This window comes from Pogona vitticeps, chromosome 14 (genome assembly GCF_051106095.1).
Source record: "Pogona vitticeps strain Pit_001003342236 chromosome 14, PviZW2.1, whole genome shotgun sequence".
Classification (NCBI taxonomy): Eukaryota; Metazoa; Chordata; class Lepidosauria; order Squamata; family Agamidae; genus Pogona; species Pogona vitticeps.
In genome coordinates, this window is record NC_135796.1 from 16,936,804 (window position 1) to 16,959,611 (window position 22,808).

At 45.9% G+C, this 22,808-nt stretch overlaps 1 protein-coding gene across 7 annotated transcripts in view; it reads right to left on the minus strand.

The window, feature by feature from the left end:
* Positions 1-3,980: 3,980 nt before the first annotated feature.
* The window catches only part of RFLNA (refilin A), a 78,626-nt gene continuing 59,798 nt past the window's right edge, over positions 3,981-22,808 (minus strand). For 5 of the 7 annotated variants that reach the window (XM_078381744.1, XM_072983070.2, XM_072983069.2 and 2 more), the window contains 3 exons: positions 17,346-17,719; positions 10,627-10,736; positions 3,981-7,243 (listed from right to left, as the gene is read on the minus strand). In XM_078381744.1, the coding sequence (XP_078237870.1) occupies positions 6,910-7,243; positions 10,627-10,736; positions 17,346-17,719 (818 nt within the window). In that variant the 3' untranslated portion in view covers positions 3,981-6,909. The other 2 variants (XM_020788869.3, XM_072983072.2) reach the window with 2 other exon arrangements.

A 22,808-nucleotide genomic window follows, 5' to 3' on the forward strand; every position in this document is an offset into this window, starting at 1 on the left:
AAAATTAGGGGGTGCTTTTCCTTTAACGTCTTCTCCATCAAACAGCTCTGCTTGTTATCTTTCAGAGCCCAATTCAACACATAATACTGAGCCACATGAGTCTCACACAAATACGTAGGTGCAGGATGATTGAGCTTTTGCACGCTGAGGGTGGGGGAAACCCAAAAAATATGTGGGGGTTGTTTTTTTTAAGTGGGAAAATTTGGCCTTTAGCAAAGGACGAACCTGTTTTAAAATTAGGTGTGGTCGATATGTATCCCTTGTTTTAGCAAAACCCAGATGGATGGATAGACAAACAGGCGGACAGATAGATAGGTGGATGGACAGATGATTGATAGACATATAGATAGATGGATGACTAGATAGACAGACAGGTGGATGGCTGGATGATCGATGGACAGACAATATTTTAAAAAAGAAATTATTTTCCAGTCACTTAATTTGGAAGACAGATCCTGACATAAGAGGGTCCCAACCATGGAATTGGACTATACAAATGAAGAGCAGGAACAATATCTGGCATTCAGATACTGTAACCACAGTTTGTTTTATGTCCTCAATCTTTACTGTAAACTATCCTGGGACATGAAAGCGAAAGGACAATATAGAAAAATAGAGGAGGGGAGCAACCCCAAAAGTAGAAAAAATAAGTTCAGCTGACCAAAGAAGAAGAGCAGATGCATCTCTGGCTGAAATTCAATTCAAGATGTTATCTACAGGATTTTGAGCAGAAAAGTCACAACACGTACACACATTAGAGCATTCTATCATTTTATTAAGATATATAGGTTGCTTTTAGCAATTTTTAGACTCCTTAAATTATTTTCCATTAGTAAAACAGAAAGGCACTGTTGGAGAGGGGAAGGGAATATACATATTTTTATAGATATAAAAATAAAAAGGCACTGCATAATACCTTGTGGCCACATATAAAACAGCAGAATTTTTTTGGTAAGCACTTAGAAGGAATAGAGCTATAAAAATTAATCACATATCTATGTCCAAAGAGCCATTAGCTATTTTCTGCCTTTCACTCTAACCATCAAATCAGCTTCTACTACCTTCTTCACATACATACACACATACACACACACATATTTTACTTCAGCTGTTCAAATTAAAATAAAAAGAGCATCCAGAACTATTTGGTGGTTTGGATGTGATTGCAAACCATGGTTTGCAATTTTTGAACTGGCTCCATCTGATAAGACTGTGGTATGATCTAGGAAGAGCTGACAGACGTTTTGGATCACATCCCATCTTGCAAATCATAATTTGGGCAAACCATGGTTTTAGTTAAATCTGAGTCAAATCATGGTTTGGGTTGTTGCTGTAACCGAGCATCTGTTATACTATCCAGTTTGTCTACTCGTCTGAAAGAACACAAATGAGCTCCCCTCATCCCTTAGTTTTCCACACAATTTAATTTGGGCAAAAACAGTATATATTACGTTTAGTGCAAACCATGATTTGGAATTTCATCTCATAAACCCTTTCAAATTATTTAACATATCCATTTACTTAACAGCCTCTTCCCCTCTGCTGTTTAGTATAAAATATGAATAAGTATGTCTTAAACAGGTAGCATTCCTTTCTGATGATGTCTCATTCAAACCAAATTAACCTGGGTATGAGTGAAGCTCTAGCATACAAGGGATTTCTGCCCAATGTGCGTATGCTCTGACCTGCTGATGCCGTTGTACATTTTGAATAAACAGCTGTCTATGCAGAAGATCACATGGATTTTTCTCAAATACTCCATACAACTAAGCAGAGAAACATGCATTCGTTCACTGAAGCACCAATACACATAATAATCTTAATTCGTTCTCCAAGTGGTACAGAAGCCACATAAGACGTACATACATATCCACCTACCTTTGAGGGTCAGGGTAACAGCATTTGGAAATGCAGAATAACGACAGCTGAGCACAAAGGGTCTCTCAAAATTGCCAGATCATTTGTAAGCAAACAAATGGAGATGATCATTTATTTTAATTTTTCAAAGGGAAGAAGACATTTTCAAACAGGTTTCTTAAAGATGGGGTGCGCCGTTACCCAGAGTTGCAGCCCAGGCCTGTTCTTTGGGTTTGCTTTTTTTTTTTTTGCCACTGGACTCCTAAAAGGTGAGCAATCTAAGCATCATTTTGCTACTCCACAAAACCATGAGTCTTGTGTCACTCTAGCACCATGACAGTGACATAAAGGCAGCTGTTTTGAAAATGATGGGAAAAAAATTCAGAAATTACTCTGCAAACTGGCCTCTTATCCCTAGTGGAGTAAGAAAAATAAAATCTCATTTATATTTCTGAGAAAAATGTTGGCTGGGTACCTGCTGTTGTTGTTCTGAGGCTTACAATACAGTTCCTTCTAAGCCTTATAGCGGGTAAGATGAGAGGGCAATATTGCGTCCAGCTCTAGGAAAAAGGCAGTGTATCTTGTCATCCAATTTGCCAAATTATTTATCTTACTATTAAAGATACCTTCTCCCTCATCCTAGATGAGGGTTTATTTAGAGTTTATTTTGGTGATATTTTTATCATAGCATTGCATATAGCAGAGCTTCCTTCCCCCCCGCCCCTGCCTCCCTGGTCACCCTTCCTGGTTAACAGAAAGGATCAAGGGAGGCGTTGCTTTCTGAAGTCTTTCCTTGGGACCTTAACTGAAGTATGGGAAACTAGGAAAGGCTGCCAGTGAACGGCAGGACATTTCCATACATTCCCAGCCGCACCGGAAGTAAGGCAAGAATAAAGAGTCATCCTGAACTTCGCCCGTGAGAATTTCTTCAAAATTCCTCCTCTTTTGACATTCATCCCAAACGGCCTTCCTTTTGCATTATATGCTGTGGGGATAGTTGGAAATCCTCATAGGATAAATTTTCAGCACAGCGCTAAACTGGCTTTTCTGAAGAAAAACAGAGACTCAGAACAAACCTTTAGCTGGTCTCTCTACCAGTCGCCCACCATCGCAACCGTAACGGGTGTGACAAGAGTGCAAACCCAACCATCGGGAGAAACGACATCCTCTTGTCCAACATTTGGACTAAAGGCTACAGCATTTTGGGTCTCTTTCTGTGTGTCTTATTTTTGTGTTGTAATTTAAACCACCTGGAGAAGGGTGTGGAGCTTCAGCGTGGCTGGAAAAGATTTTCGTCCTTCGTGTGGGAAGAGAAAGAAGGCGAGGAAGAATCGGTTGAAGGAGGCTGCTCTCTGAAGCGATCTGTTGCCGGATCAGAGCTGCTTAGCCTACCAGCCTTGCGGACTGAAAAAAACATGCTTTCTGAAGCTTGCCCATATGTTAATTTGGGAAAGACAAATCGCATCATAGTCAAGTCATTGCTGCAAGCCTTCTTGAGGTCTTCAGGAAACTGAATTTTACACCCAGTTACATACTGTTTTCACTGTCTCTGCACTTGCACTTAATTGCCAAACACAATGCTCTTTTGCCTCTGTTAACAACATACAGTACTATCTTTCCCCCATGACCACCACTATCTTTGCTACTTCCAAGTGCATTTCGTCATATATTGATCAAAGTACCCCATATTTGTGGTACAACAGCCCACGGTCATGTATGTGTGTTTTAACAAAGAGAACTGAGATCACAGCCAAGAAATACTTGTTCTGAGTGATTTCATAAAGGGGGCCATCTTTTCCTCCACAAGTCTCTAAGGCGAGGAGTGAACGGATAAATCAAAAGGGAGAGCCGTGATAGAAGATCCTGATGAAACCTCTAACATTTCCAAAGAAACCTGTCAAGGAAAACAATGTTGCTCAATTTCCCTCGCCCTGAGACTGCAGAGCAGCCCTAACCTTTGTCCCTTGTGACGGTTAGGACAACAATTCCAATATGCCACAACCAACACATCAAGAATGATGGGAATTGTAGTCCAGGACTTCTAGAGAGCCCAGACCGGGGAAAACTACAGAAAGAGCCAATTCCAGACCTCTTGACAGTACCAGACTAGATAAAATCAAAGGTAATTTAAACCTCATTTTATACATTCACTCCCACCATAGACCCACCATTTTTGTGGAATGCAGACTGTTTCCATTTGTATACAGTGATGGGATTAAATAATTTCAGTAAGAAAGATCTGGCATACTAGAACTAAGGTGAGCAATATATTGGATTTCTGTACATCTACTTTTAAAGGCTATGTTCAATTTACTCACACTGAACAGCAGTAATCTCTAGGGGAAGAAAATAAATATATAAAAATCTGTCACTTAACTAACCTCCCCTTTTTTTAAAAAAAAGTGGAACAAATAGTTCCCTTAAATGTACAAAAAGCACTCTAGAAAAGAGGTTCATTTTGCTGCTGGCAAAAGGAACAGGAGCTCTTTAAAAATATTAGAGCTCAAAGCATTTATGTCTTCTATCGCAAGTCATGCTTCACTTTTATTTTTATTTCCTCTGAATCTGGCAACAAATTAATTTTTATGTCAGCCGATGTAGCTGGATATTGGGGACTCTGTCTTGCCCTGATTCAAGTTGAAGCAATCATCAGGTAAGCAAGCTGCTGAGACCTTTTCTTTTAAAAGAGGTGATAATAACCTGTCTGGCAATCTGGATATTGGCTGTTCTCCAGTTTTCCCCGTCTACCCACATCACCGATGGGAAGTCAATTTGCAAAGACAAGATAACATTCTGGTTCCCATTTGGCATGATGCCCCCTTCCCTAAATGAAGACATTTTCCCCTCCAGGCAACCAACATATTGAAACATGGCATGCCATAAAATGGCAGTCTCGAGTTAGTGATCAGGCCAGGTTTTTCTCACTTCTTTAGATCTCTTATCAGAGGGCTGAAGATGTCTACGTCTCCTTCAGGCAACTGAAGGGCCAATTCACACCAAACGGCACAAGGACACAATTTTGTTGCTGGAGTGGTACAAACTTCAGAAGGACAAACAACTGCACGGAGGGATTAGATACTCTGTAAAAACACTTCACACAGAAAGTTAAGTGCCAGGAAAAGAGGACTTGGCTTAGTTATCTCTCCTACAAACATGTTTTACACACATTTTTCTTTAAAATTATACTTTCCGTGAGGGAGGTTGCAGGCTGAACAGTTTACTGCTTCACTGTTGCTGACGGTCAGCTTGCCTACAGGTTGCAAATTTATCATGGTGAACTATTTTCCATGGTAAATGGCTACTAGTATTCAACCTCTGTGGTAAGTTACCCCCAGATTGCTCACCTTTACCTCTTTCTATTCTTACATGTAGTATCCGTGTGTCCATGATTAGATATATCCCACGACATGGAAATCAAAGGCATGAATCCGGGACCCTTCCTTTCACCAGCAGGAGCAGCTAAACTAACCCGGAACGGTTTAGTTCCATGTTTTTTTCCAAACCAACCCTCCTAGTTTGTTGCTGTCAAACAAGCCAGGAACAATAAACCAAGACCATGCCTTGATTTACCTTTCCGGCTCACGAGGGACACAATAATCCAGAAACCCCAGTTCAGATGACAAGACTTAGCTGTTCACTTCTTAATTTTGCCAGTCTCACTGGAGTGAACATCCAAAAGTTGTTATATAAGGATTCTCCTGAATCCTGGCTCATTGTTGTGGGTAAACACAGGGACACTGTGAGTCACTGAAAAGAGTAAGCGTTCTAAGCAGCATAATTGAGATCAAATAACTGCTGCAGGCATCTCCCCCCATTCAAAAGGGAAACATGAAAACCAGTTGAGTATAACATTAGCAGAGTATGGGGCGCACTACAGTACTTTGTTTGACCTGCACTAAGCTTCCACAATCAAGCCACCCACCCCTTTCAAGTCCCTTCCTTTCTTCCCACCTTCAACCAGTTCCCTTCTCATCCCAATCACTGACTTCAAGTTTATATTTGCGACACCAAAGACCCAAACAAATACAAGCTTTCTACCTCAAGAGTCCTAGAAAACCAAGCTCCCCCACTGAGGAAGTCTTTATCACAGAATATAAAAAGGCTTTTGGTCCTAGACGTTGTCTTTTAAAATAATATTACCCTCCGACTCTTCTGTCCAGGTGATTGTCAAAAACGAAATTTCAGCTTTCTGTCGGTGATTGTCAAAAACAAAAATTCAGCTTTCTGTAGGAAAGAGTTCATATATAAAACGCTTTCCAAACACGACTTTGAAATGAACACTGAGCTCTTTTTTCCATCCTGGATGGCGGTCACTGCCAGAAGAAGCTTCTTCTTGGCTTCTTCTATAAATGCAATTAATTGTTAAGACACTGTAAACACCTGGTTTCCATAAATGGTGATTCAACAACTCCTCACAATTTTTTTAAAGCAAGCTGCCATGTTTTTTGCCTTTTTTTCTCTCTTCATCTCAGCCTCAACATCGATGAGTTAACCGAAACAATGACACCCACCCTTCTACTGGGCTTCCCGTTAAGCCAATCAGGATGAAACCGACGATGATGGTGACTAAGAATTGCCTCACACAAGCTACACCTTCTGTCTTCGCAAGTTAAGTCCTAAACTGGAGAGATGGCCTTCTTCAACCCAAAAAGTCTTCTCCAAGGAAATGCTTGGCAACATCCTACATACAGGAGAGAACAACCCCCAAAACTATAAAAAGCAGCATAGGTTGTTTTTAACAGCCAAAAAAAGGGAGAGCTTTCACCATTAAGAGTTCATTTTAAGTGCTAATTAAACAGGTTGAATCCAAGACTGAGAAGAATCAAGCCCCAGTTTACGCTGCTTCATGCACGGGGAAATACCTCCCATGGCTTTTTCTTGGAGAAAACGTTTATTTGTACTGTTTACATCCAAGACTGTGTGTTTAACCCCGGTGTCGTTCAACAGCTGTTCTTAACCAAAGAATTGTAAGCTTTCAATGGCATCATCTTCTAGAGTTGGGGGCAGGCCTAAGCCTGTAGTCTAGGCTTCATCAGTAGACATAAGACTTCACTAAAGGTTCTCCGTGTAGACAATGCAAGGGCTGTTCTCCTCACAGAGCTGCAGCTGGACGCTTGAGGCAAACCATCGTTTAGCAGAACCAAGGTTGTAGTTGAGTGTGGTCCGGTAAATATTCTTGGTATGTTTGGGGAAGATGATGGTTGTGCTCTGGAACCTCAACGGCTTCTGGCGAGGCTCAAAGATCAGCTGAGACTTGTAATTTCGCCACGTGCAGTTGGGAGCAGCAATGATGGTCTCTCGGTAAGTGGTGACGGTGGGCATCGGGCAATAGAAGATGTCATCTCGGTAATGCCTCTCGGAGCCATATTTTACCTCAGAATTGCACCTGTAAAGATTTTTAATTTTGGGAGGGGGGAGCAGGGAGAATTAAACAGCAAGAATATCAGAATATCGGAACAACCCTGCTAAGTCAAAACCTCAAAGGCTTATCCGGTCCAGCACCTTGTTTCCCACAGGAGTCAACCAGATGTCACTCAGAAGCCATGGGACATTAAAGCAATCGCTTTCTCACATTGTTGTCCCTCAGTAACTGTCACTATCACATACACTCCCTGTAAATTGGAAGATTACAAGCCATCAGCATAACCGTAGCCATTGGTAGGTCTGTCCTTCGATGAACCTGTCTCATTGGTCACAAAAGGCATTTAAATATATGCTCCCATCCGATCTTGTGGCAGGAGGTTCCAGAACTCCATGAGCCCCAGGAAGCACCTGTCCACGCAGTTAATTATACAGGCGACACACTGTCCTCCCGGCGAGCCGGGTCCTCATTTGACCAACCTCGGAAGGATGGAAGGCTGAGTGAACCTCGAGCCGGTTACCTGGGATTGAACTCTGGGTCATTAGCACCGTTTTGGCTACAGGACAGCAGTTCAACCACATGCCACAAAGGCTCTACAGGACATACAACAAAGACGATTTTGCAAACCAATGCCTAGAAATAACCTGGTTATTTTATGCCTCTATCCACTGCGCACCCATCCCAAAGCAGCCGCCTTTATAGTCTGTGAAATGCAGACATGTCTTCCAAAATTAAAAAAAAAAAAGTTGGAGGGACCCACAGAGTATTCACAGTTGCCAGGTTGCCATGGGGGATTTGCATGGTTTGTTGCTTCCAGATCTTTGAGGCACAACCAACAGCAGCTGAGGAATTTGCAGCCCTGTGTATAAAAAGATTAAATGCCGGGTGTGGCGCGCGGCATTTGCCAACGCCCTGAAGGAGGCTTGGCCCACGGAGCGGCACATGTAACTCAATCTGCTTAATAAGTTTTGCACAGCTCGGCGCGGAGGCCAGCAAAAACGGTTTGGTGCCGAGGAAAGGGAGCCTCTGATGGCAATAGAAAAAACATCCTTCCTAGGAGCTGCCAACGTCTTTGGAGAGTTCTCAAGCTACTCTTTAGAAAGGTTCAAATGGCAGGTCCATCTGTGCCTGCGTGCGCACGCTGGCCGCGCGCTGGAAGCGAGCAGGAAGCGGCAGCGGTTCCTGGCACTGGAAGGACACGCTGGCAATCGCGAGGACAGAACTGGAGAGCACACTGCACAGTCCCAAGCCAGAGGCGGCCGAACCCTGATGGAGAAACACGGCTAGCTGTCTTGGCCTCCCTTGGAATTCTTTCGAATTTGCATCAAAATTTGCCAGGCAAATCCCTCACCTTCCGTGAATTTTTGTATTTTTTTGGTCCTTAGAGACAGAATTGGGCACATTTGGGAGTCAATGGATGGATCTAAAATGTTTATTTGGCTTCAGGGCTTTTCCATAAAGAACATCGTTCTTCAAACAGCAGACATGACTATGCAAACCCAAATGCAAATATTGTAAACCCTAAACCATAGTTAATTACACAGCCCAATGTTTACTATGATTAGGATGATGACAGCCCCTTTCATTGTCCCTCTGCTGCTGAGTTTTGCCACTCCTCTCAGGGTGCCTTCTCTTTCTCTGTCTGTCTCTTTCCCCTTCCTCTTTGGGCCTCACTAGACAAGACGCTGATTCCACATCTAGAAGCAAGACACCCTTCAGAGAAAAATACTATCTATTTATACCAATGAGAGTCTGCATTTAGCAGATCCCATTACTTTTGTTTTGCAACTGGCATGGTTGCGATGGCATGCCTGGTGTCTTCAGCAGTTTCCACTGCTCTGCTGCTCTCTTCTCGGCTCCCTTGCTTCCTCCTTTGCTTTCCCTCACCTTCCACGGCTTTGTTCTCCTTTTCTCTCTTCCCTCAAACTTCTCTTCAGTGGTTCGGTTCTGTGCTGGCTGCTTCCCTCATCTTTTTCCTCAGCTCTTTTGCTTTCCTCTCTCTGCTTTCCCTGATTTCTTCCTCTGGCAGTTCTGCTTTCCTCTTGCTGCCTTCCCTCCATCCCCCCCCCCAAAAAAACCTTCCACTTGATCTCTATTGCACAAGCACAGACATGGTGAGCCCTATCCCTGCCTTTCCCCCCTCCCCTTGCTCTGCTTCCCACCACTGCCTTTTGTGCAGCTTTTCCGGACAAAGGACCTCCCACGTTCCATACTGATGGTTCTGTAAGAGATCACAGACGGAGATGCATTTGGCTCCGTTCCGTCTCCATGGGGTACGAATCTCTGAAGCTAGCAAATATCTGGAGGACCATGAAAGCTACTGGCTTATTCCTGCCGCTGCTTCTTTTATTTTTATTAACAACAACTTGGCCCCGCAAGAAAAGGGGTCGCCCAGAGGTGGCTTCTGGTCAGAGGTTCTTGTAAGATTGTTCTGATCAGAGGGTGCCGCCAATTAAATAACCATGACCAGCCCTACTGGACGCCATGGACAGAATCCTATTGAATGGGAGGCAGCGCCGCCTAATGCTGCCGCCAGGATGGTTCCACTCCACCTCTGTTGCGAAGCAAAGTTTGCAGCGTTTAAAGGGACACGGCTTCAGATTGAACAAAGAATGGCTGTGTGTCTCCTGAATTGTGGTACCTTCGCGTTGAACAAAGATGGCCTTAAGAACTCTTAGCCGCCTTGGGTTCTTTTTAAGGGGAAAGGCGGGATAAAAATATTTTAAATTGAAATGAAATAAAATAAATGCATCCTTATTACAACCTTGTAATGCAGGCTGCTTTCTAAGGGTGCTCGACCAAAGCAGAGTCTGAGAAATGGATTTGAGGGAGAGGAAGGTTTAGGTGAGGAGCGGCTGAAGTTCGGCGTGTTTTGCCACGGCCCCTGTAGCTATTATTTTTTGTAAGGCAGCATGGCGAAAACCGGACTCAGAAAGGGGGCTTGAAAATTTCACCAAGGGCCCTCTCTACTTTCCTGGTCAACGGGTTGAGCTCTGGAAATGGAAGACTCAATGGCAGATGCCCTGGACATCATTGGCAAGCAAGTTCAACTTCTAACAACATCATTTTTTCAATGACTCTTACACCCAGTGGGAGCTGAGCGAACACCACCAATTCATGTTAGTTCAGGTCACTCTCCAGCTGGTAACAATTTTCTGCCTCAAATCTGAGATGAAGAGGCAAAGCCCTCTTCCTTCTCCCCTTCCTCTGTTATACTCTCCCAGTTCATTCTTTTTAATGTCAACCATTCCCCACTACCCCTTCCCACCCCCCACCCCTCAGCAATGCCGCCACCCAGACTTCCAGCTAAAAAAAGCCACCCAACCCCGCTTCATAAACACCACTAATCTTTTGCAGGAGACAGAAAGGAAAGAGAAAGGAAACATAAAAGGAAATCCACATGTTACCTAATTTCTTGCGCCGGTTCGGGGTTGACCTCTATGCTTTCTCCAAAGAACACAGGATACATCCGTGGCCTTATTTCTGATGGGGAGGCATTCAGGAGAACGTAAGGGATCTGAAGAGGGTGGCCGGGGTGAGGAGGGAGGGGGAAGAAAGGAAACACATCAGGAATTAGAACGCTGCTGAAATGTTTACAGTACCATCTGCCATGAATTTTAAGCAAAGATACCGCTGCAAACCTTTTTCAGGCTCACGAGCACCCTAGTCCTCATGAACAACTTTCACTTTCGCAAAGTTTCCAGTCCCACAGGTTTCACACGCACAATCAGCGAGCCAACCAGCGCACAGACTGAAACACGGCGCCAATGTGTACCTCTGCTGGAGAGCTCAGTGGTTTAGGCATCTGGCTGCGGGAGCCAGGGTTTGGGAGATCGATTCCCCACTGTGCCTCCTTGGCAGGGGGACAGACTCAATGATCCAGAAGGTCCCTTCCAGCTCTGCAGTTCTAAGAGGAGGAGGATTAATGTGGTATGTTTATAAATTCATATTAATTCACAAAAACTTTTTAAGATAGCGACGCGGACATGAGCTGATTTTTTTAAAATATGCCAGGCCTTGGAACATTATTTCCAAAGACATGTGCTCTTCCCATACAGTATCCTTCAAGTTGGCCTCCACTGCCAATAAATCTCTCCTCCAAAAAGCTTTCATCACCACCAGTCTAGGCTGTCCTTATACTGGGAAGCCTAGCAAATACCCGTCTTTGGAATGCATGCAGACAATCAGCACCTAGACGGTTCCAATACTGGGAAGGCCAGCAAATATTTTTATTTATTTATTTATTTATTGGATTTTTACCCCACCTCTCTAGACAATATGTATCTTCAGAAAGGATTCAGACAATCAGCTGTTGCTTTTTAAAAGTCCTAACCCCAGTACCGCAACCGAAAGCCTAATCGAACAGAATGGGAACAGGCAAGTTTTGATCTGATCAAGCAGGAAGCCAGATTTCAGTCGAATGTCAGGAAAAACTTCCTAACTGTTAGAGCGGTATGACAACGGAAACCCAATTACCTCAAGAGCTGTGAGTGCTCCAACACTGGAGGCATTCAAGAGAAACTTAGGCAACCCCCTGGCAGATCTGCTTTGATTTGTATTCCTGCCTTGAGCAGCGGGTGTTGGACTTGACGGCCTTCTAGGAGGCTCCTTCCAACTTCACTATTCTATGATTCTATTATACCCTTTCGCACAACATAATTCCAGTGGAATTAACCACCAACTGGTTATAAAATGGACCGAAGCAATGAACTGCTGGTGGAATCTGGCTTCTTTTTCACTTCTTTATCCCTTTTTCAGACGAAAGCAGAGAGAACGTACCATTCTCTCCTGGATATTTCCTGTTCTCCACCCCACCACCCTACGACTCTGCTTAGCCTGCCCAGCTTAGAAGGCTCCAAAGGCCAAGTTTTGTTCTTTTTAAAAATTAAAAAAAAAAATGACCCGCAAGGAGGCAAACCAAACTTAACCGCAGACCTCTCTCCTGCTGAGCTCAGCAAACAAGCCCTTCCCTGTTCCACATATGTTTCTGACTTTTTCTCCTCCCGCCCCCCACATCAATGAAAAACGAACTGGTTTGGCCCATCACTGGCTCAAATATATGGAGGAGGGGAGAGGGGGTGGGAAAGAAAGAGAGAGATTGAGAGAGAGAGAGAGAGAGAGAGCATCCTTGATTTCTTGCTGTTGTTATCTGCCATCAAGTCACCTCTAACTCACGGTAACTCTACACACGAGGGATCTCCAAAATCTTTCTTTAGGGAGTTCGTTCATCTCATATTCTTCTCCTGCTGCCCCTAACATTTCTCAGCGTTATTGCCTTTTCCAGAGAATCCTGCCTTCTCAGGATATACCCAAAGTAGGGCAACCTCGGTTCCTTGACTTAGCGATCTTCGTTTCTTAAATCCCTGATTTAGCCCTCTTCATCATTGTGAACAAATGGATCTTTTCGCAAGGCACGGGGTGGGTGAACAGCACAATGGAATTTGTTAAGTAGAGAGTTGCCTCTGAAACACCTCTTATGGTGGGAGGGTGGAACGTGCGGCACTCTTGATGTTACGTCGGGACCTTCGCATCTCGCCAGCATTGCCAACAGCTAGGGATGAGGGAGTCCAATAACACCTGCAGGGCCACCATTTCTCCCATCCCATGGTAAGGGTAGAGAGGAGAGACAACACACTGGACGGGCAGTGCCAACATGTTTTCTCAGTTCTTCTGCAGGCACGACACACTCCGAAAGAGAGCGAGAGAACGTGACACCCAGCCTTAGACTCTGAAGGCAACTCGGGGGGGGGGGGGAAGCTCTAATTTTTTAGATGTGCCATCTGGCTAGTCTAGATTGGTTCTCTCTCTCTCTCTTCTAAAGGCAAAATGCCACCGACTCTTTCAATAACCACCGACCGATGAAGGCCTGAAATTCAAGCAATGCAGCGGTCTCTTGTGCCAGAGTTCGAAAACACTGGTGGAGACCCATGCCAAAGACACCAACATCCATGCCAAGGGAACACAAACGCTCCACTCAGTATAAATTAGGGAAAGCAAGCACATTTTCATAACATTACTTCTCAAGCATAATCCTGCGGAACGTGGCTGGTTTCTGGCAACGCTGGAGAGAGGCACCAGGGAGGTAAGGGCAGCCAATCCAGGCAACAGAACCTCCACCCTGACCCACCGAAAGATGACCCTCTAAATTTCCTGACTGCTTAGAAGTAAAAGTATTTCCTTTTGCAATGCTGAGGACTAGGAACTTTTCTTTCTAAAGGACATCAATGTCCTTTGATGTCCTTTTCTTTCTAAAGGACATCAATGCCTACGACACCTGCACCTGGGCAGTGAACAAGTCATAAGGACCGGCTTCTGGGTTTCTGTCGGTCCACGCTTGGAACACTGACTCAGAAAGGCCAGTAGAAGGAGCTGTACTATGAATCTGCCCCCACGGCTCACAAAGAACCGGTGGGTTCTTCTTTCAGCACACCCAGAACACGCTTCTGCTCAGCCGTCTGTTTCTTGTGGACCCCTGTGTTGGTGGCAAGCAGAAAGAAGAACTCACAAACGTCAAGGGAAAAGTTGGTTTGTTCTGCTGGCGTTGAGCCGTGCTACATTTTCACAACTCACGTTGCGTAAACACAGGCTTGCACATCCTCTGGACGTGCAACAGATATTTATGTCTCATGAGGGTGTGAAAGTCCCTGACTACTGTGAGATACTTCAGAGGTAAACTGATCTAGGAATGTCCTATCAGGCTCTTGAAACGCTTCTCGGTGGTGACGGAGTTACGCCATGCTGGATCACGGTCTCAAGAGAGCAGTGTGCCTAAGGCACAGAAAAATAATAGTGCCTCATGTGAGAAACGTGGCATTCGCTGCTGCCCAAAGTGGCTGGATTACATCACCCATGAATACCCTGTTAATTCTGGGAAGACATCTCACCCTGTTTACCTCTCCGGGGAATGGCTGATATGTTACACATAGCCTATCATCAGAGCTGAAATCATATTCGTGTTCCAATGATACGATTTAGACCAGGCTCCCAGGTCTGAGAATTCAGGTATGCAAATGAAGAACATGTTTGCATCCGGAAGACCAATCAGAAGCCAAAGCCAGTTAGTGTGCAAGATACAGGAAGCGAGAAAAGCTCCGGCTGTGTTGATCACACACAACTAGCAGTCTAGGAATTCTTTCCTCTAATTAAAGATTATTTATAACATATAGTTCAACTTTCAACTCCCTAGATTCTAAAACACTGCAAAAAATGCATAGTTGCAACATATTAATAAGGATGCCAGACAATCGCTCCTAGAATTTTGAACTCCCTGCTGACGTGGACTACATTACCCATCTCCCTCTGGTCCTTCTAACCAATACACAAAAGGCTTTCCTAGTCAGGCATGCCTTCAAAATCTAAACTTTTGCTACACTTTCCTATTGCCTTCTTGCAATTGCTATTTTAACTGAGACACTTCTGAGCAGTTTTAAACTGTATTTTTTGATATGTTTATTGATTTAATTCTGTTTCATTACTTGCAATGCATTACTTTTTAATAGTAGTAATTTCATTTGTATTATCTGTTAAGTATACTGCAAGCAACCTTGAGGCACAAATCGGGGCATAGGTTGCATGGAAATAAAAGAAATAAATACATAAATGAAGTTGCCACGTCTGCTCCAACATGCCTTTTAAGTTTTAACAGTTGCGACACTGGATGTTTCCACTAACACTTTAATGGTCCTTTTGTTTAATAAAACAAATGCTGTTGTTTTATTGTTTACTTTTCAAACCAGCCAGCTGCAATTTCTATTTTTTTATTTTATTTGTTCGATTTATATCCCGCCCATCTGGTATATTCTACCACTCTGGGCGGCTAATGACAGCCGTTCTCTCTCGAACAGTAATAAAAAGAAAAGAAGCTCTCTGCAATGTGAAATTTTGTTCCAGATCCTTTTATGTAAAACAGCAGAAAAACCCATCCGAATAAATACTTGGAAATGTTGGGACCTGCTGACTTATAAACCACAAGCAAGAAGCGATTTTTCTAAAAGGCTGCAGGTCCATTCTTACCCTGATTAACACTCACTGCGCTGTTTTAAAATCTGAAGAGCCGAGCTTCTGCCATGCCTATATGCCCCCATCTGGCAATGGGTGAAAGGAGGCAGCCGAGGCCAGAGCAAGTCCTGGCACTCACCACTGAAATTTCCACAGGCGCTCCAGAATCAGGCCTTGCAGATGGCTTCAGATCTTTTGCTCCTATAAGGTTTAATTTTTCCACCTTTTCTGAGCATGCTTTCTGGGTCAGCGTCCAAAACTCACTGCCCTGCGATGCAAAACTGGAAGCCGTTTGGCTGATAATGGCCTGCAGGAATGATTCGCCCAAGGGCGAACTTAATAGTTTCTTAGGGGTGGTAGTGAGTCCTTGGCAAAGGGCCGGTTCTATGAAACCCAGCCTCTTTCCCTGCGTCGGTTATGATGACAGACGGGGGGGGGGGGGAAGGAAGGCTTTAAAAGATTTCCAGTTTATATTCAGAGGAGCCGGTAATCCCAGGTCTACTCTGCTGGGAGTTAGTTCACTTGGCCAGAGTAAAACTACATCCGACAGCATAACTGTACACCAGATTGCAGGGGAAGTGTGTGGTGCTTTTTACTCAAAGTTGCTCACTCTCATATTCTCATTCTATAGGACCAGAAATAATTTCCTGTCCAAAGAAGTAATGCCAAATGGTTTAATGTCATCTGAAGGAGAATTAACTTAAGTATGCTCCAGACTTTTGTGATAAACAACGATCAGGGATGTGTGAGAAAGGGGGCAAATTCACTCTGCTTGCCCCTTGGTTCAGAAATGAATTCATCATTTCTTTAATTTAATTTATTCCCTGGTAGTTCATTCAGCAAAATATTCCCTCAGATTAGATTATTTTTTGATGATGATGGTTAATATTATTAATAGTATTATTATTAGATAATCTTCCAACCTGATTTTAGAAATGCAACTTTTACCTCTTGGTATGTTCTCTGTTGGGAGTAAAATGATCTACCTTGTTATATATTTTTTTTAAAAGAAGGTTTCGCTTAGTATGCATCCTCTGTAACAGGTTGGTGCAAGCCACTTGGAATAGATATTCAACATAAGCCAGATCATAATTACTTGCCTGGTTGCCTAGAGTGACTGAAAACCAGATAAAGGTGAGAAAAAGCATTGCATTTCTTTTCTCAGCTTGCTGATCATCTGCGAATTGTTGAATAAGAACACACGATAATCAACTACCTACTAAAACTTGTGCAAACTAGAGATTTTGAAACTGGGTTTACCGGACCTATTAAAAAGGGGCAGAGGGTATTTTTTAGTGAGCGGCTTCTTTTGATGTGGTACAGCAGTGAGCTTTTGAGCTGCACAAAACCCTTCACCTATGTTTCAGGACATCCCTACACAAGCTTTTGAATTGTGGTGCTGGAGGAGGCTCTTGAGAGTCCCCGGGACTGCAAAGAGAACAAACCTATCCATTTTGAAGGGGATCAACCCTGAGTGCTCACTGGAAGGACAGATCCTGAAGCTGAGGCTCCAATCCTTTGGCCATCTCATGAGAAGAGAAGACTCCCTGGAAAAGACCCTGATGTTGGGAAAAGGTGAAGGCAAGAGGAGAAGGGGACGACAGAGGACAAGATGGCTGGACAGGGTCATCGAAGTGACCAACATGAATTTGACCAAACTCTGGGAGACAGTGGAAGACAGGAGGGCCTGGCGTGTTCTGGTCCATGGGGTCACGAAGAGTCGGACACGACTTAACGGCTAAACAACAACACAAGCTAACGTTTCAAGAGTGCTTCTGCAGCAGGAAAGGCCGCTTGGAACACACACGTGGTCTGAAATCTGATCCCAGGCTTCTCCAGGTGGGGCTGGCAGATCTCTTCCTGAAACCCCACAGAGACACTCCCTGTCACCATAAACAACACAGAAATAGAGGGACCGGCTGTCTGATTTGGCCCAGGGTAGCTGCTTAAAGAGGGCCTGCCGTGCTCTGGTCCATGAGGTCACAAAGAGTTGAACACGACTTGATGGCTAAACAACAACAATAAGCTGCTTAAGGAAACAAGGTGGAGAGATTTCCATTGAGGGGGACACACATAGCTTCCCACCTGCCCTATTCGGGAACCCGGAAAGCCGAAGAATAAGACTTACCAGTTTCCCCTCTTTGCCATCCTTCCTGCGCCCGTGGCCCGGGATTTCCGTGGAAGAGCTGCTGCCGCCAGCTCTGTTGTCCACGATGCCTGAAGCCAAGGAGTAGAAAGGCGGGCTAGGGCTGGGGGGCAGCCCCGAATCGGGGCTATCCAGCAAGCCTTCTCTGTTCTTCTCTTTTAGGCTGTCTTCCATTCCTTGTAGCTGCAGGTGACCCACCATGACTGAGGGGAGAGGCGAGGGCGAAGGCCACCGAGCGGAGGAAAATCCACCTCCTCTTGCAGGGAGGCCAACGGAGGTGGCGCATGCAGAGGGCTCGCCCGTCAGGCCTCCGGTGGTCCTGTCGCCTCTTGCAGTTCGCGGTGATTCCAGTTCCCCTGTTGGAAGAATCAAGAGACAGCGGGCCGTCAGGGAAGGTAGGAAAATCTGAAAAACGGCCAAGAAACAGTTCCGCAGTGAAGGAGCAAAGCTGCCAGTTGGACTAGGCCACACTGGGCCATAGGGTCTAAACACTCAGATCTTATATAAGTCAGCGAACTATACAGATGAAACCCTCTTTTATAACAGCTGCAGAGAAAAGTCAAATAAAAATGCCAATTGAGGGTAGCCACCATTGTAATCATCACTGTTTGACACTAGCTTCATAGGAGTGGTCTTTACTAGACATTGGCATTCTCTTTCAGAATGCTGTTTTCAAAACATCAAAATGCTTCCGCTATTTCTATTTTTAATAGAGTGTATTTCCCCCCCCCAACTTGAGAATATATGTTTTGTGAAAAGGAAAATATCACAGGCTAATTTTTTTTAAAAGGTTGCTAAAGATACTGCCTGCATTATTGCACCAAGCAATGCTGCTTATTTTCAACGGTACACATGTATTAACAGCAAACTACTGCAACACAATGCATCATCATCATCATCATCTTAGAATGGCAGAGCTGGCTTCTATGGATCATGGAGTCGTGACCCTGTCAAGGAGGCGGGGGGGGGGAATCGAACTTCCAACCTCTGGCTCCACAGCTAAGCTCTTCAGGAGTCTGTGTTTACTGACAGCAGGAACTGTTTATTATTACTAGTTTCTATCACGACCTACGCAGATCCAATGAATTTAGGAAGGTATACGCGGTCCTCCTCCCACCTACAACCACCCTACGAGGAAAGTCGGGCGAAGAGGGTGACGGGTGCAAGTCGCGTCTTCATGAGGGCGTCACCACTGGTCTTCCAACTGTCAAGAAAGGACACATAGGGTTGCAACCCAGCCACAGAACTCTACAGATGCCTAAAACCCACCAAGTTCAAATGTGTTTATTCTCAGGGAACTGGGCACAGTTGCAGACTCTACCAGTTTACTTTGACATAAGCCTCAAGGGAGCTCGAAAGCTCCACAGGTAGAGCTTACATAGCATATAGGCTGAAGCGATACTTTAAATCTATACGCCTAGGTGTACTTATCAGGCCCGTTAAATAAAGTGGGACGTCGTTATACAGGAACTCATCAAACACCACTTCCCCTATCGTTTTTGTTTATTTTGTAATATTTATACCCTTCCTTGATCAATGGAAACTACAAGCATCTCAGCCCACACTGGGATGTTTTCAAACTACTGCTCCCACAAGTCCCAGCCAGTGGTGACAGTGGAGGTGGAGGATGGGAGTTGTAGTCCACAGGACGGATGCCACGGGTCACCCTAACTTCTGATCCGAGGGAGAAACCCAGGTTCAAACCTCCAATCAGGCAAAAGTCCCAAGTGGTCTCATGGAAAATCAATATTACTTCTTTGATCCAACCTATCTGTTGGAGTAAGGGTCCGTATGAAATATAAATACTGTACATAAAATGTGGCTCTTTTCTCTAACTCTTTGTTCCCTCCCCGTAACAAACCAATTCTACGCCTATTCAGAAACATACCAGGCACCCCCACAGTAGCTTGTTCCTTCGCTCTCAGCCTGACAGTAACTTCTATATTATGCACACCCTGCCCATTAAACCGTTCCCAAAGAAGAGAGAAATACAACATCTGCCAGGCTGACTGTTTGGTGCAGCAGAAAAAAAAGCTCAGTTCTCTACATAGGCTTCTAATAAAGTCATATATAAAGGACTCTTCAAGGAAGAGATCTGAAAGGCTGAAAAACATACGGGCTGGGAGGTATTTCTAAAAAAGGCCCATGAAGTACATTAATGGGGTGCTTTCCCCTCCCTTCTCCCCTAACCCCGAAGTTCATGGCCAACTTTTTCTATAAACCGGTGAGCCCCCCCCCCCAAAAAAAAGCCGGTCACCACGGGCCGCCTCTCCTCCTTTTGGGCCAGAGCGCCGGGGGGGGGGCGAGGTCAACGCCACCGCTTCTCAAAACATCATCCTCCGGGGAGGGGGCCGCACAACGACCTTCCTCCCCACCCCACCCCAAAAATAATCCAACCCGATCCCCAACCGGCACTCCAGCCCCCCCTCCCTTCCCCTCCGGCCACCCAGAAGCATCCACGGGGTTCCGATGCGCGCCCAAGCCAGCCCGGGCGCACGGGGAGAAGACCCTTCTGCCCCCCCCCCTCGTCGCCGGAACCGCTTCGGATCGGAGGACCGCCAAGCCCCCTTCGAGCGGTCCGGGAGGCGCTTTCCGTCTCCCCCCCGCTGCCCCGACCGTCGCCCCTCCTGGGTTTCCCCCCTCCCGCTCCGATGCGCCCCCGGAGGGTCCCCGGCGCCCCTCTCCTCGCACGGGAGGCGCCGTCCCGGGGGAGGCCAAGGCAGCGGGGCTTTCCCACCCCCTCTCTCCCAACGCCGGCGTTGGGTAGGTGGGCTTCAGCCCTCTCTTTCCCCCCCCCTCCGGGGCCTTTTCCTTCTATCTGCCCTCCCCAACACACACCGATCCATCCCCAGCGCTCCCCGCCTGCTCTCCCAGAAAAGCGCCCGGCGCCCCAGCGCCGCCTCTCCAAAAGCGCGCCCGGCGCGACGTGGAGATCGGGCCGGAGAAGGGGAGGGGACCCGCTCCGGGCTTGCGATCCCCCCCCATCCCACGATCCCCGATCCCCCACCCTCCCCCCCCAAAAAACGCGGCGCCATTTACGTTGCAAAGCCCGCGACGCGTCGGCAGCCTTTCCACCCAGGGCGAGGCGAGGCGCGACCCGCGGCGCGTCCCTTCGCCTCCTCCTCCTCCTCCTCCTCCTTCCCGCCCCGGCGCGCCCGCCTTGCCTGGCTCCGCCGCACCGCCGAGCGCGCTCCCAGCCAGCCAGCCAGCCAGCCAGCCAAGCGAGCAAGCAAGCAAGGCGGGCGTTGCGGCGGCCGCGACCGAGGAGGAGGAGGAGGAGGAGGCGGCTTCTTCGGCGACTACCGCCGCCTGGATCCGCTCCAGCTGCGGCCGTCGGGGAGAGGGAGCGCGCAGACCCCTCCTCCTCCTCCTCCTCCTCCCCACCTCCCTCTTTGCTCCACCAGGCAGTCCCGGGCCTCCCCCTGCCTGCAGCTTGAAGCGGGGTGGGGGCTTCTCCCCTCCCTGCGCAGCCCTCCAGCCAGCCACTTCCTTCTTCCCCCACCTCCCCTTGTCTTCTTTTCCTTTCCAAATGGGCTTCTTTCTTTCTTCCTCTTCCTTCCTCTCTCCCTTCCTTCCTTCCTTTCTCTCTCTCCCCCTCCCTTCCTTCCGACCCCATGGTTGTAGGTTTGGAGCAGCCCCCCCCACTCCAAACCCCCCCGCCCCCAAATTTGGAAAGATAAAAAAGTTCAGTCGTGTGCGTGCGCACATAACCACCACAAAATATTAACTTTAAGAGTGGTTTTAAACCTAGATCACGATGGCTTACAAAACCCCTTTGTAAGGGATTTTTTTTTTTACAAAACCTCTTTGCCTTCCCTGTTATTATTATTATTATTATTCAAAGCTACCAGGCGCAATCAATCAAAATTATTGGCACTTCCAAGCCAACTACACCAGAGCACAGGTTGCTGTCCTCTGAAGATGCCGGCCACAGAGACTGGCGAAACGTCAGGAAGAACAACCTTCAGAACACGGCCAAAGAGCCCGAAAAACCCACAACAACCAAAATTATTAAAACATTGACTGGTATGATAGAACAGATACATGTTTTAACAACAAACCTAAGCATTCGTTAAATCTAGGAGAATAAATGTATCTGTTCCTAATACTGTTTTTTGTAGCTCTGATGAGGTTGTTTCTGAGATCTGCAAGGGCTTATAAATTTCTGTGTGAAATTTCTTGATATTCATCCCAAAGCCTGGATGATTACGGGGGACCACTGGAGTGTTTTCATCCACAAGCGAGATGTTTCACTTGCCAAGTCTCTGCACTTTGCTAGTTTTTTCCAATTCTTTAGCTTCAACTCTGGCATCCCCTGGAATGGCCACGGCCCTGATCCAGACATTTCTTCATTCTATGACTACTACTACGTTTAAGTCTGGTGTGTTCTGTTCAAGGTGCCTGCTATACGTCTGGATCCAGAAATCCCACAAGATCTTGATGTTGTCATTTTCTGACATCTTCTCCATCCGATGTACCATAGGGGATTTTGCAGGCTGGCAAGGGGTTGTGAACCAACTTAATCCGATGAGTTCTTGAGAACTGATCCTGAACAGGCTGTTCCCCACCTGTGGTTTTTGGAATCTGGCTTTTTTTAAATAGAGGGGCAGCTTGAATTTTGCAAGCTCTGATTCCCCTCCAGTTGTGCCCAAATCTGCACCCTGTCATTTAGCCTTTGGACAACATTGGCTAAAAGAGTCACGACCATAGCGAGCAACCTTCACTGCACGCAGCAAGACACATGTGGCTAGTCGAAAACCAGCAGAGGGGAGACAGATCATGCATCAGGATGAGCAACATTTGTATCTTGCCTTTCCTTAGTTTGACCAGGGGTGTGAAGCTGATGCCAAAGTGCTCCTGTCTGATCCTCACTGACCTGAACTTAAGGTATCTTTACTGTTGATGTAAAAATATTGTTAAAACACTCACCGGGCGGAGCATGGAAAGGAAACAAACAAATGAATATAATCGTATCATGTCACGACCTATCCAGACACACAAAAGATTAGTAGCAGCAGCAACAGCAGTAATAAGCAGTAAGCAACCTTGACCTCACTAGAGGAAAGGTAAGATAGAAAAAATGCTAATAAATAAATAATAAATAATAAATACAGTACAGTGGTGCCTCGCTAGACAGTTATCCCGCATGATAGTTTTTTCGCTAGACATTGACTTTTTGCGATCGCTATAGCGATTCGCAAAACACTGATTCCTATGGGGGAATTTCGCTGGACAATGTTTGGTCCCTGCTTCGCAAACCGATTTTCGCTAGACGACGATTTTGACAGCTCCCTCCACGCTCGCAAAATGGGTGTTTTCGGGACCTAAGCTTCGCAAGATAGCTATTTAAACAGCTGATCGGGGGTTCGCAAAGCGGCTTTCCTATGGCCGATCTTCGCTAGACAACGACGATTCTTCCCCATTTTGGAACGCATTAAACAGGTT